This window comes from Muntiacus reevesi, chromosome 17 (assembly GCF_963930625.1).
Source record: "Muntiacus reevesi chromosome 17, mMunRee1.1, whole genome shotgun sequence".
NCBI lineage: Eukaryota > Metazoa > Chordata > Mammalia > Artiodactyla > Cervidae > Muntiacus > Muntiacus reevesi.
Window position 1 is genome coordinate 1,553,977 of NC_089265.1, and position 14,573 is coordinate 1,568,549.

At 44.1% G+C, this 14,573-nt stretch overlaps 1 protein-coding gene across 6 annotated transcripts in view; it reads left to right on the forward strand.

Moving 5' to 3' along the window:
* The window catches only part of CLCN3 (chloride voltage-gated channel 3), a 91,917-nt gene that overhangs the window by 61,955 nt on the left and 15,389 nt on the right, over positions 1–14,573 (forward strand). For 5 of the 6 annotated variants that reach the window (XM_065907966.1, XM_065907969.1, XM_065907967.1 and 2 more), the window contains 5 exons: positions 6,369–6,575; positions 8,591–8,671; positions 9,571–10,116; positions 11,543–11,729; positions 14,111–14,509. In XM_065907966.1, coding sequence (XP_065764038.1) covers positions 6,369–6,575; positions 8,591–8,671; positions 9,571–10,116; positions 11,543–11,729; positions 14,111–14,509 — 1,420 coding nt within the window. Of the gene's footprint in view, positions 1–6,368; positions 6,576–8,590; positions 8,672–9,570; positions 10,117–11,542; positions 11,730–14,110; positions 14,568–14,573 lie in introns of all 6 variants that reach the window. The other variant, XM_065907971.1, reaches the window with a different exon arrangement.

The window sequence follows — 14,573 nt, forward strand, 5'->3', positions numbered from 1 at the left end:
TTTCTCACTATTAGTGTATAGGAATGCAAGGGATTTCTGTGTGTTAATTTTATATCCTGAAACTTTATTATATTCATTGATTAGCTCTAGTAATTTTCTGGTAGAGTCTGTAGGGTTTTCTATGTAGAGGATCATGTCATCTGCAAACAGTGAGAGTTTCACTCCTTCTTTTCCTATCTGGATTCCTTTTATTTCTTTTCTGCTCTGATTGCTGTGGCCAAAACTTCCAAAACTATGTTGAATAGTAGTGGTGAGAGTGGGCACCCTTGTCTTGTTCCTGATTTCAGGGGAAATGCTTTCAATTTTCACCATTGAGGGTAATGCTGTGGGTTTGTCATATATAGCTTTTATTTTGTTGAGGTATGTTCCTTCTATTCCTGCTTTCTGGAGAGTTTTTATCATAAATGGATGTTGAATTTTGTCAAAGGCTTTCTCTGCATCTATTGAGATAATCATATGTTTTTTAATCTTTCAATTTGTTAATGTGGTGTATTACATTGATTGATTTGCGGATATTAAAGAATCCTTGCATTCCTGGGATAAAGCCCACTTGGTCATGATGTATGATTTTTTTAACATGTTGTTGGATTCCGTTTGCTAGAATTTTGTTAAGGATTTTTGCATCTATGTTCATCAGTGATATTAGCCTGTAGTTTTCTTTTTTTTGTGGCATCTTTGTCTGGTTTTGGAATTAGGGTGATGGTGGCCTCATAGAATGAGTTTGGAAGTTTACCTTCATCTGCAATTTTCTGGAAGAGTTTGAGTAAGATAGGTGTTAGCTCTTCTCTAAATTTTTGGTAGAATTCAGCTGTGAAGCCATCTGGTCCTGGGCTTTTGTTTCCTGGAAAATTTCTGATTACAGTTTCAATTTCCTTGCTTGTGATGGATCTGTTAAGATCTTCTATTTCTTTCTGGCTCAGTTTTGGAAAGTTATACTTTTCTGAGAATTTGTCCTTTTCTTCCAAATTGTCCATTTTATTAGCATAGAGCTGCTGGTAGTAGTCTCTTATGATCCTTTGTATTTCAGTGTTGTCTGTCGTGATCTCTCCATTTTCATTTCTAATTTTGTTAATTTGGTTCTTCTCCCTTTGTTTCTTAATGAGTTTTGCTAACAGTTTGTCAATTTTGTTTATTTTTTCAAAAAACCAGCTTTTAGCTTTGTTGATTTTTGCTATGGTCTCTTTAGTTTCTTTTGCATTTATTTCTGCCCTAATTTTTAAGATTTCTTTCCTTCTACTAACCCTGGGCTTCTTCATTTCTTCCTTCTCTAGTTGCTTTAGGTGTCGAGTTAGGTTATTTATTTGACTTTTTTCTTGTTTCTTGAGGTAAGCCTGTAATGCTATGAACTTTCCTCTTAGCACTGCTTTTATAGTGTCCCATAGGTTTTGGGTTGTTGTGTTTTCATTTTCATTCGTTTCTATGCATATTTTGATTTCTTTTTTGATTTATTCTATGATTTGTTGGTTATTCAGAAGCGTGTTATTTAGCCTCCATATATTTGAATATTTAATTTTTTTCCTGTAATTGAGATCTAATCTTACTGCATTGTGGTCAGAAAAGATAACTGGAATGATTTCAATTTTTTTGAATTTACCAAGGCTAGATTTATGGCCCAGGATGTGATCTATTCTGGAGAAGGTTCCCTGTGCACTTGAGAAAAAGGTGAAGTTGATTGTTTTGGGGTGAAATGTCCTATAGATATCAATTAGGTCTAGCTGGTCCATTGTGGCATTTAAAGTTTGTGTTTCCTTGTTAATTTTCTGTTTAGTTGATCTCTCCATAGGTGTGAATGGGCTATTAAAGTCTCCCACTATTATTGTGTTACTGTTAATTTCCCCTTTCATACTCATTAGCATTTGCCTTACATATGGCGGTGCTCCTTTGTTGGGTGCATATATATTTATAATTGTTATATCTTCTTCTTGGATTGATCCTTTGATCATTATGTAGTGTCCTTCTTTGCCTCTTTTCACAGCCTTTATTTGAAAGTCAATTTTATCTGATATGAGTATTGCGACTCCTGCTTTCTTTTGGTCTCCGTTTGCCTGAAATATTTTTTTCCAGCCCTTCACTTTCAGTCTGTATGTGTCCCTTGTTTTGAGGTGGGTCTCTTGTAGGCAGCATATATAGGGGTCTTGTTTTTGTATCCATTCAGCCAGTCTTTGTCTTTTGGTTGGGGCATTCAACCCATTTACATTTAAGGTAATTATTGATAGGTATGGTCCCGTTGCCATTTACTTTGTTGTTTTGGGTTCATGTTTATACAACCTTTCTGTGTTTCCCGTCTAGAGAAGATCCTTTAACATTTGTTGAAGAGCTGATTTGGTGGTGCTGAATTTTCTCAGCTTTTGCTTTTCTGTAAAACTTTTGAATTCTCCTTCATATCTGAATGAGATCCTTGCTGGGTACAGTAATCTTGGCTGTAAGTTATTCTCTTTCATTACTTTAAGTATGTCCTGCCATTCCCTTCTGGCCTGAAGGGTTTCTATTGATAGATCAGCTGTTATTCTTATGGGAATCTCTTTGTGTGTTATTTGTTGTTTCTCCCTTGCTGCTTTTAATATTTGTTCTTTGTGTTTGATCTTTGTTAATTTGATTAATATGTGTCTTGGAGTGTTTCGCCTTGGGTTTATCCTGTTTGGCACTCTCTGGGTTGCTTGGACTTGGGTGGCTATTTCCTTCCCCATTTTAGGGACGTTTTCAGCTATTATCTCCTCGAGTATTTTCTCATGGCCTTTCTGTCTTCTTCTGGGACTCGAATGATTTGAATGTTGGGGCGTTTCACATTGTCCCAGAGGTCCCTGAGGTTGTCCTCATTTCTTTTGATTCTTTTTTCTTTTTTCCTCTCTGCTTCATTTATTTCCACCATTTTATCTTCTACCTCACTTATCCTGTCTTCTGTCTCTGTTATTCTACTGTTGGTTCCCTCCAGAGTGTTTTTTATCTCATTTATTGCATTATTCATTTTTAATTGACTCTTTTTTTTTCTTCTAGGTCCTTATTAAACATTTCTTGCATTTTCTCAATCTTTGTCTCCAGGCTATTTATCTGTAACTCCATTTTGTTTTCAAGATTTTGGATCATTTTTATTTTCATTATTCTAAATTCTTTTTCAGGTAGATTCCCTGTCTCCTCCTCTTTTGTTTGACTTGGTGGGCATTTTTCATGTTCCTTTGCCTGTTGGGTATTTCTCTGCCTTTTCATCTTGTTTAGATTGCTGTGTCTGGAGTGGCCTTTCTGTATTCTGGTGGTCTGTGGTTCCTTTTTATTGTGGAGGTTTCTCCCAGTGGGTGGGGTTGGACAATTGGCTTGTCAAGGTTTCCTGGTTAGGGAAGCTTGGGTTGGTGTTCTGGTGCATGGAACTGGATTTCTTCTCTCCGGAGTGCAATGGAGTGTCCAGTAGTGAGTTTTGAGATGGCTCTGTGTGTTAGGTGTGACTTTGGGTAGCCTGTATGTTGACGCTCAAGGCTATGTTCCTGCGTTGCTGGAGAATTTGTGTGGTATGTCTTGCTCTGGAACTTACTGGCTCTTGGGTGGTGGTTGGTTTCAGTGTAGGTATGGAGGCTTTTGGATGACCTCTTATTACTTAATGTTCCGTGTAGTCAAGAGTTCTCTGGTGTTCTCAGGTTTTGGGCTTAAGTCTCCTGCCTCTGGATTTCAGTCTTATTCTTCCAGTAGCCTCAAGACTTCTCCCTCCATACAGCACTGATAATAAAACTTCTAGGTTAATGGTGAAATGATTCTCCACCGTGAGGGACACCCAGAGAGGTTCACAGAGTTACTTGAAGAAGAGGAGAGGGAGGAGGGAGATAGAGATGAGCAGGAGGAGAAAAAGGGGGACTCAAGAGGAGAGAGACAGATCTACACAGTTCTCTGTTCCCTAAGTGTTCTCAGTAGACCAGATACCCACAGTGATTCACAGAATTGAATTGGAAAGAGAAGGGAGAGGGAGGAAATAGAGGTGATCTGAGGGAGAAAACGGAGAGTCAAAAGTGGGAGAGAGTATTCAACACACTCCTGAGTAAAAATGGGTACTTAATATTGGATTCTTAAATGTCCAAAATTGATATCAAATACTGAAAAACAAAGATTAAAAATCTAGAGTAGAGATTAGACTCTTAAAAATACAATATTAAAAACAAAAAAAAACAAAAAAAATTTAAGAAATATATATGAAGTCCAGTTTAAAAATAGGGCCTCTTTTTTTTGGCAAGGTTATAGTGAAATGAAAATTAAGGAGCAATAGAGGAGTAATAGAGGACTTTAAAAGAAAATAAGAGAAAAACATAAAAAAAGAAAAAACATTTTTTAATTAAAAAAATAATAAAAATATGAAAATGAAAATGAAAGTTAAGGAGTAATAGAGGAGTAATAGGGAATTTTAAAAGAAAATAAAAGAGAAAAAAGAAAAAAAAATTTTTTTTAGTTAAAAAAAAAAAAGTAAAAATATATCTAGGAATTTCTCTGGAGCTATTGCGGGCAGTGTGGGTTTGGTTCAGTTTCAGATAGCTCCTCGTTCCAGCTTACACTTCTCGATATCTATAGGCCCCTTCTGGTGTAGTCAGTGTTAACTACAGGGATTTTAATCTGTTGGCCCGTCACTTCTGAAGCAGTTCCCTTTGTTTCTTTGGTTTCTGTTTACCAGTCTCTTCAGTGTCTAATTTCCGCCCTGACACAGGCGGGCGGAGGTGGTCTCTTGTTTAGGTTCGCTGGTTCAGTCCTGCTGCAGGGAGGGAGGGGCGCTGCAGGCAGATATCGCTGTGTGTGGGGAGCACTCACAGTGTTCCGGCCACACTGGGTTTGCCCCGCTCACAGCGAGTGTGCTACACTGCTCAGGCTCCAGGCTGCTCTCCAGGGAGCGGGCCCTGTGTGGCGTGCGGTTCCCGTTTTCGGGTACTCCACAAAAGCGCAGACTCGGTTGGGCCTGCGTTTTGTGCCTTCCCCGCCCAAGCAGCTCAGGCAGCCAGGAGCTTGACTAGCGCACTCTCCCTGGGTGCAGTGAGCCTTATCCCCTCCGCGGTCCCAGCCTCAGTTTCCGCGCGCACCGGTTAGGTGCGCCTTGTGTCTGTTTTGGGGAGCTGGTCTCTAGTCGCGACCCTCCCGGCGGATGTCAACCATCCAGACTCTTAGGAAGTCTTTGGTTAGAAACTGGGAGCCTGTTTGCAGTTTGGTAGGGGGTGCCGTCTCTGGGGACGAGTTTGCCCCTTTCCCCTCCCCACTGCCTCCGCGAGGGATGGGCCAGTCCGCTGCCAGCTAGTTCTTCTCTAGGATTGCTCAGTTCTTCCTTTGTTCTGCGAACGGGACTGTGGTGTGTTCGGGCCAGTTAATTTTCTCTCTCTCTCTCTTGCTATCCCACAGTTTAAGTTGCTTCTCACGTTAGGGCACTCCGATTGCCCTTAGGGCATTCAGGCCCAGTCTAAGCATTGCCCCGCTCCTCTCCGTTCAGCCCCCACTTGCTGGTGGCAGATGCGGGCGTCTGGGGTACTTTTCTGTTGGGAGTTGCTTTTAGGCATGTAATCTGTGGGTTTTATTTATTTTTCCTCTCAGTTAGGTTGCCCTCTGAGATTCAAAAACTTCCCCCACACCCGCCAGTGAGAGGGTTTCCTGGTGTTTGGAAACTTTCTCTATTATGACTCCCTTCCCAGGACGGGTCTCCGTCCCTAGCTCTTTTGTCTCTCTTTTTATCTTTTATATTTTGTCCTACCTCCTTTCGAAGATGATGAGCTGCTTTTCTGGGCGCCTGATGTCCTCTGCTAGTGATCAGAAGTTGTTTTGTGAAGCTTGCTCAGTGTTCGAATGTTCTTTGAATGAATATGTAGGGGAGAAAGTGGCCTCCCCGTCCTGTTCCTCCGCCATCTTATCTCCTCCTAGTGCACAGGTTTTGAACGCAATGTTAGTGACTGTAAAGCTGTGTAAGAACATCTTTAATATGGAACAATGCCATATAGTACTCACCAGTTGTCACACATCCTTCTTAATATATAAGAAAATATTACATATAATTATACATTCTACTATGAGAAGACATATCTCTAAAGGCAAAATACCTTTATTTCTGACACAGAGCGTCTGAAATGTATCTAACTGTATTATATTTCTATAGTAGAAATACTGCGATTTGCCATTAGCTGGTTATGTAATTGTACAGGGGTGTACTAAAGTCTCTAGCCCCTTAACATGGCCTGGTATTGCAGTTTTGTCCATGAGTTAGGGCTGTCTTCTGCCCTTGCAGGGGAAGAGAGAGAGAATTTATTATATAAAGCATAATAGTTCAGACTATCAGAAAATGAATTGTGAATCTTCCCATTGCCCACTGAAATTTGCAGTTTCTTAAAGGAAATTAAGCTGCTTTAATCTTTCCTTTGTAGATTAAAACTATTTTGAGTGGATTCATCATCCGAGGCTACTTGGGAAAATGGACTTTAATGATTAAAACCATCACATTGGTACTGGCTGTGGCATCAGGCTTGAGTTTAGGAAAAGAAGGGCCCTTGGTCCACGTTGCCTGTTGCTGTGGAAACATCTTTTCCTACCTCTTTCCGAAGTACAGCACAAATGAAGCGAAAAAAAGAGAGGTAAGTGTATTCTGTCCTTTATTTAACAGGTGACTATCCATTACATACACTTAGTCTGTAAACAGTTTCACATATTTTACTCTCTACTTTTTGGGTAAATTCTGTACTCAGATTTCAATTGTAACGTGAGGCTTCCTTGTGCTCCTTCCCCCTTTCTGAATGCTCTCTAGAGTTGGCCTGGGGTCTGTTGGTTTCAGTAAGATTTCAGAAATATTTTCCTTTGCTTTTGCTTTACTTTACACCTTTCCTCCTCTGACGTGTCCCCCAGATGTTGCGTTGCTTTCTCTCCTGGTTCTCCCCGTCACTCTTTCTCCTGGGGTGAGGCATCTCACCAGCTGTTTTCCTCTGGAGGAGGGGTGCCACCTCAGGGAGCTTGCTGCTCCTTAGGGAGCCCAGAGGGCATCACAGCCGCCTCAGGTTGATACTGGTTCACAGTGAAGGGCATGAGCACCAGCTCTTACTCGGCTCTTTAGGGCAGCTTCCTCTGCCCTTTGTTTAGGTCATCCTGAGGTCGTGGAGACGTTGAGACCTGATGTTTCCAGGCTGCAGTGGGTATTTTCTAGAAGAAAAGTGGGCTCCTAGCACCTGCTTATTGGCTCCAGACTGTGGGAGCCCCGACTCTGTTTCCCTGTCTAGTCTGCATTTGTCAGTTCGTTTCCATTGCTTGCTGTTGGACCTTGACATTGTGGGGGAAGATTTGTTATTTGTTCATTATAAGTGCAAAAATTATGTTATTAGGTATTAGTATAGAAATTAACTTTACCTGGATTTTGGTGTATGCACATCGTGATGTTTATGACTTAACTTGATTCTGACACCTTGTGGTATACATGACTGGCTTTCACGTTAATTGGAAGCATTTAGGCCTCATACTTTTTATTTTCTCCTTTGCCCACTTCTTTTGGTGTGTTTAAGTGATTCTTGGATACTTATATGAAACAAGTGAAAGCACCTGTGAGTTGTAGCTGTGTAGGTGCTGGCTTGATTGTAAATTCTGTTAAAGGTGGAATCGGAAAACTCTGTACGGTGTGTTGTCTGCAGTCGTGTTGATGAGGAAGAAACACTGAAATAGTGAGTTAGACTTGCTCCTCCCTGCCAGAGTCTTCATTCTCAGGCCAGGTACAGTTTAATTAAATCAAGTATTGGTTCATTTTTAATTTACCAACTAGCAACCTGACTATGGAGTTCATGCTTATAACTCTTATAATTTAATTTTTTATTATTTAAGATTTCTCTTTCAAAGATGTACAAACTCAGCATTTGAGGAAATGCATTGGTAGCCTCAGATATTTGCTGGAGTAAAGTAGTAGAAGGAATAAAGACTCTTCAGAAAAGTGGTTAATTATGAGTAGATGCCCAGTGACTTTATGTATGTTTGGTTTCATGCTGGTGGGAGTTGGAGGGGGACCCTGAGTTCCGTTCCTTCCTTCCCGTGACCTGTGTGTTGGGGCTCTGGATGGTCAGCCTGGACCCTCAGGGGCAGCTGAGGTTTGCACCTTCACGTGAGGCTCCTGTGGTGGCAGCAGCCATCTCTTCAGAGGACTCAGTTGACTGAAAATGTAGAGAAACGTGATGGGTTTGCAGTTCCCTGGACATTTTACTAGGATGTGGACTGAAGTAATGATAGTGATGAAGCAGTGAGCCCTGAAGTCTGAAGAAATGGCATCCTGTTTAAAAACAAACGGCTCCGCCTGAGCCCCAGTCCTGGCTCTGTCTGCTGGTCTTCTCACACATGCATCTTGGCCGTTGAGTTCATTGCCTTTTCTCCTCTACATCCTGTTTACGTTGGTGTATCTCACGCAAATGTTTTTTGACCGAGTATTGAATATTTGAATGACTTTTCAATTAAAGCAGAAGAGAAAAAAGTCTTTTTAGAAGAAATATTTGTGTTTGCTTGGAGAGGAAGGTGACATGGGAGTTAGGTTCGGAAGGGATTAGACGCTCTGAGGACCACACAGACACTGTCTGGCTTGCTGAGTCTGTGAGAGCGTGACATGGCCGCATCTTCTTCGCAGGTGCTGTCGGCTGCCTCCGCTGCAGGTGTCTCTGTGGCTTTTGGTGCGCCGATCGGAGGAGTGCTGTTCAGTCTGGAAGAGGTAGGTTAAGACGACAGCCGCCACCAGGAACAAAATGATGCACAAGCACCGTTACGTGTGTTATGCCGCACTTCTCAGTCTTGTCAGCCGGTGTGATATACTTTGTTTTTAAGTTTTCAAATTTGTTTTCATAGTTACTTTTCACTCCTTCATACATTAAAAAGTCATAAAAAGTAATATGTATGTTTATTGAGACTTTATATGTATAAATATGATTATTTAAAATTTAACCTTTTTGACATGAATTAAAAGTAAGCACGAATGAATTAGACTTAATACAAAATATTTGAAACAGTTCTTATTTGCTAAATTATAGCTTTGTTTTTATTTAAGATTTTTAATCATTTTCTAAATCATCTTTTTAACTTTTTCATGTGATTACTTCTGTGGCACTTATTGATGTTTAAGGAAATAATTCTAGTCACTTAAGTGGAATATTTTGTTTTTGTTCTCTCATTGGTGCTTAAGATTTTTTACACAAAAATGTGACTTATAAATGGTTTAAAATTTACTTTTCTCCCCCAGTTATTTACATTCTTTTTGCTTCAATAAAGAAGAGGGAAATTTAATCCTTTTTTTATGAACTAACAGGCGCAGAGATGGTACATTTATTCTTAACTAACACGACTGAACTGGGGTGAAGCTCATTTTGAAAATAACACAATGCTAGGTATTTTAAATAGTTATTAGACATTTATAATCAGTCGATATTGTGAATTTGTAATGGTGTGATAGCCAAGGTTACTAAGATAGTGGTGATTTTCTTACTGCATTAAGATTCATCATGTATAAATTCTAGCTGCAGCAAAATTTAGAGTGTTGATATTTACTGCTCAAGCTATAACATATCAGAGTGGTTTTCTAAAATCACTGCATTAATTTCTCCCTTGTTTTTCTAGGTCAGCTATTACTTTCCTCTGAAGACTCTGTGGAGGTCGTTCTTTGCTGCTTTGGTGGCTGCCTTTGTTCTGAGATCCATCAATCCATTTGGTAACAGCCGCCTGGTCCTCTTCTACGTGGAGTATCACACTCCATGGTACCTGTTTGAACTGTTTCCCTTTATCCTCCTGGGGGTGTTCGGCGGGCTCTGGGGAGCCTTCTTTATCAGGGCAAACATTGCCTGGTGTCGCCGCCGCAAGTCCACCAAGTTCGGGAAGTACCCGGTCCTCGAGGTCATCGTGGTGGCAGCCATCACCGCGGTGGTCGCCTTCCCCAACCCGTACACACGGCTCAACACCAGCGAGCTGATCAAAGAGCTGTTCACGGACTGCGGGCCGCTGGAGTCGTCCTCCCTGTGTGACTACAGGAACGACATGAATGCCAGCAAGATCGTTGACGACATCCCTGACCGCCCTGCGGGCCTGGGGGTGTATTCCGCCATATGGCAACTGTGCCTGGCTCTCATATTTAAGATCATAATGACTGTGTTCACTTTTGGTATCAAGGTAAGTGTCCATGTGAGGGGGTCCTGAGGTAACTGGCGGGTCCAAGACTTGCATGTGGAAAGAGAAACAAAGGTTTTATCTGAAGATTCACAAATACAGGCTGAGAAAGCTGTCTTTGGGGTTTAACTTTTAGTTGTGGGGAAAAGTTTTGCCTGTCTTCTTGAGCCTGGTGTCTGTGCTGTGTATCAGCTCACCCCAAGCCCCGCAGCTTCCGAGAGCTGCTCACTGTGCTGTCGCTGTGGGGTCAGCTGGTGGGGTGTTCGGCTGCCAGGCTGTGTTTGTGGTCAGCTCCGCGGCTGTCTGCTGACACGGCTCGGGCCAGGCTCAGAGCCGTCTGTGTGCCAGGCAGCAGGGCTGAGCAGGTTCCGACAGCTGGGGTGGCCCGCCAGGGCTCCTGCCCCGTCTGTCCATCTGTCTGTCTCTCTCCCTGTCTCTGGCTTCTCCTGCATGGTGGTCTGGGTGGGGTGCGGGGTGAGGGTGGTAGGTGCCTCTCGTGGCGGCTCAGGGTCCCCGCAGTGAGGGTCCTGAGAGGCCCGTTTCTGGCCCAGCCCGAGATGTCCCCTGCACACGCTGCCTGTTGTGTCCTGCTTCTCTGCATATGGTCAGCAAGGTCCTGGGTTCCTGGGAGGACATACTCTGTACTTCGGGGGTGGTGTCAGAGTTGTGATCATGTTTTAAAGCCACTATATTAGCTTCCTATTGCTGCTGTGACAAATCACCACAAAATCACACACATTTAATACAATCACAGAGATCAGAACTCCAAATTGGATCTTGCTGGGCTGAAGTTACCATGTACGCAGGAGTGACGGAGGTTCTGGGGGAGAATCTGTTTTCATGCCTTTTCCAGCCTCCAGGAGCCTCGGCTCATGGCCCCCTTCCTTCTCTCAGAGCCAGTGTGTCTGGTCACATCTCGTTTTATCTCAGCATTCTGACACAACACTTATAAATTTTTCTGTTACCTTTAAGAAGCCTTTGTGATGCTTCAGGCCCATCCCTGTCATCCCCAATAACCTGTTTCAAGGTCAGCTGATGAACACCCTGAATCCCTCCTTGTGTACTGCAGACCAGATTCCCAGGAAACAGGGTGTGGCTGTCCAGAGTGGGGAGCCCCCGCTCAGCCTCCTGTGTTCCTGCGGAGCAGGCCGCTGAGGCCCCTGCCCTCCTCTGCCCTGGCTGAAGCTCTAACATGCAGGAGAATGAGATGCCTGTTTGGTCTCTTCTAAGGAGATGTTTTGGGTTACCATCTCTTTGGGCTGGAGAAGGTGGTTTGTTACTCTGTAACTCAGTTATTGGGTTGTTAGGGAGACTGTTAGAGCGAGGGTGTGCTGCAGCTTTGTTTTTGCCCTGTGAGAGGAGGGTCCCACCACCCGTGCGGGACAGGTGAGCAGGGAACCTGCCTCACTGAGCGTCTGCCCTGTTGCAGGTCCCGTCCGGCCTGTTCATCCCCAGCATGGCCATTGGCGCCATTGCCGGCCGCATCGTGGGCATCGCGGTGGAGCAGCTGGCCTACTATCACCATGACTGGTTCATCTTTAAGGAGTGGTGTGAGGTCGGCGCTGACTGCATCACCCCTGGCCTGTACGCCATGGTCGGCGCGGCCGCCTGCCTAGGTAAGGAGACTGGGTGTGTGTCTGTCTGGCTGGTGGGCTGGGTGAGAGAGGGATGGGGTCAGGGAGCAGGGCCCAGGGGGGCATCGGCCTGTTTAGAACCAGCTTTCATCTTACCTGTCCCTGAACACGCGTCAGTGCAGAACTGTAGGTGTGGTTAAATGAGCATCATTTCAGTACGCGTGACGCTTAATGACAGCAGACATCTCCGACAACATAGGCTTGTTTAGTCCTGTCTGAGGAGTTGCTTACGCTTTCCTTGGCTTTACCTGTGACCTCTGGCGTGGTTCCTGGGTCCACACTCCAGCAGAGCTCCGAGCATCTTCATCCCAGCTCTGCGGTGATGACTGGGAACCATAGTAAAAGATTTCTTTATCAGTCTGCCTCTGTTTAAGGTGCATCGATAGCCGAAGGGAAAAAGGTAGCTTCTGTTTTAATGAAAAGAAAAGCAAAATACTGGCATTAAATTCCTAAGAATCTATTTCTTATCCTCTTGAACATGAAAAATTACTTTTTTACATTTAAAATGTCAGCGTAATTTTGGCTATAATCTTTAGTTATACTTGGTACCTTGACTTAGTTCTGCTCAGTGAGTTAAAATTGTGTAGTTATTGACCTTCAGGTGTGTCATAGATGAAAGTGACAGAGAGAGTGGTTCTCTCCAGAGAGGCAGGTTCTCATCTGTGCCATGGGGAAGTGGGGAATGACACAGAAAGAAATGTAAACACAGGCCCTCCCGCCAGCTGGGCATTGGAGAGCCTCAAGGTGAGCGGGCGGCAGGGGCCCGGCTGGGGCGGACGTGCACTTTGTTCTGAGGAGCGGGCTTGGCAGGGGGCGACTTCATTCACGAGGCCAGGAGTGTGCAGACAGCAGAGCTGGGATGATGAACCTGGTGTTCGTGGGGTTGGACGAGACTGGCAGTGTTGCAGAGAGAGCATTGTGGTCACCTCCGGAAGTGGAGTTGGGTTGGTGAGGAGAAGCGTGATTCTCATCAGGACGAGTTTGTGTTTGAATCGGTCAGGTCTGTAGCAGGGTTGTGGCTTTGCCATTTTCAACATGAGGACTCTGGGAAAGTTCCTTTACTTCTTGATTTTTTATTTTCTTCAAAATGGAAGTAATAACTACTTGTCTCTTGCTGTTGAGGGTTATATACAATGATATGCATTTAAAACTGTTAGCATAAAAATACCTGATAAAATGTGCATGTAGTTAAAAATAATAGAAGCCTTTGTAAACTGCTTGGGGCATCCATAGCATAATGCAAATATGTCATGTATAGTGGGCTCTTTCTGCCTTCTGCTCTTAGGCCAATAACAAAAAGAGTGAGGTGAAGCTTGATACTGCATAACCTGCAGTCCCCTGGTAGGATGTTGAGCAGAGAAGCAGCGTGGTAGAAGTAGCATTGAGGAGAGGTTAACCTGGAACGCGGCTGGTCAGGTGGAAGGAAGGTAATGGGGTTGCGGTCAGGGAGGGAAGATGAAACAACTCAGGCTGAGGAACAGAGTGCTGAGGGCCGACTGGGCTGATCGGAGTGAAGATGCTCTAAAAGGAACCTGCATAGACGTTGCAGCGCAAACCTGAGAGGACGAGATGAGAGCCTCGGAATGAATCAGGAGTGGCCACTCGGTTGTTGGGAGGGAAGTGGTGCCCGGCGTCGGCATCAGGGAGGTTGCACGGGGAGCTCTTTGGAGAAGAGGAGGACTTTGGTTTTGAGTGTGTGGTGGTTTCTGCACTAGGGGGTCACCCAGAGTCTTCACAGTTGGAAGTGAGGCAGGCACGACTGTAATAAGATAAGGTATGAGTAGCTGGAGATGGGGGGCAGACACTACAGTGGGTGGAGAGGCCCGGGCCAGGGAAAGGGTGGGTCCCTGTGGTGGTCTTGTGGACACTGTGAGTGTTCAGGTGGACTTTCTAAGGGGGTGTTACAGTATTAACAGAAATCACAAGGCGTCCAAATGTTTTTACTCACTTTGCAGAGATTTATTAGAGGACAGATGTATTAATCTAATATTCTACCCACAGGAGTTTAATTTGTAAATGGGTGGTAAATAAGTTAGCTCTAACATGCTTCACTAAACTGTTTTAAGAATTAATCATCAGCTTTCATAGGGGTGAGATTATGTTGTTATAGTGTTATGCTGTTATAGTGTTAAACCAAAACAGCAGATCATTTTAGCTGGTCAGCTGTGTTTTTTGTTTTTTTATCTGAAGTATAGCAGGTTTGAAATGTTATAAAGAAGATGGGTGTTTCTCGGGATCTTATCACAATAGTCATGATCCTTTTCACTAAGTTTGTTTATAGTTTGGGTTCACCTGCCTCGTGGAGCCACTGTGGGTTGGTGGGGACCCTGTGCTTCCCGACCGTGGCCCTTGCTCTTTTTCAGGTGGTGTGACGAGGATGACCGTGTCCTTGGTGGTTATCGTCTTTGAGCTCACGGGAGGCCTGGAGTACATCGTGCCCCTCATGGCTGCTGTGATGACCAGCAAATGGGTGGGCGATGCCTTCGGGAGGGAAGGCATCTATGAAGCCCACATCCGGCTGAATGGGTACCCCTTCCTGGATGCCAAAGAAGAGTTCACCCACACCACCCTGGCTGCCGATGTCATGAGGCCTCGGAGGAGTGACCCCCCGCTGGCCGTGCTGACCCAGGACAACATGACGGTGGACGACATAGAGAACATGATCAACGAGACCAGCTACAATGGTTTTCCCGTCATCATGTCCAGGGAGTCGCAGAGACTCGTGGGCTTTGCCCTCAGAAGAGACCTGACCATTGCCATAGGTACCCTCTTAAAGAAACCCACACGCGCAGACACACGCCCGTCTCTGACCGGCTGCCGGTGTCT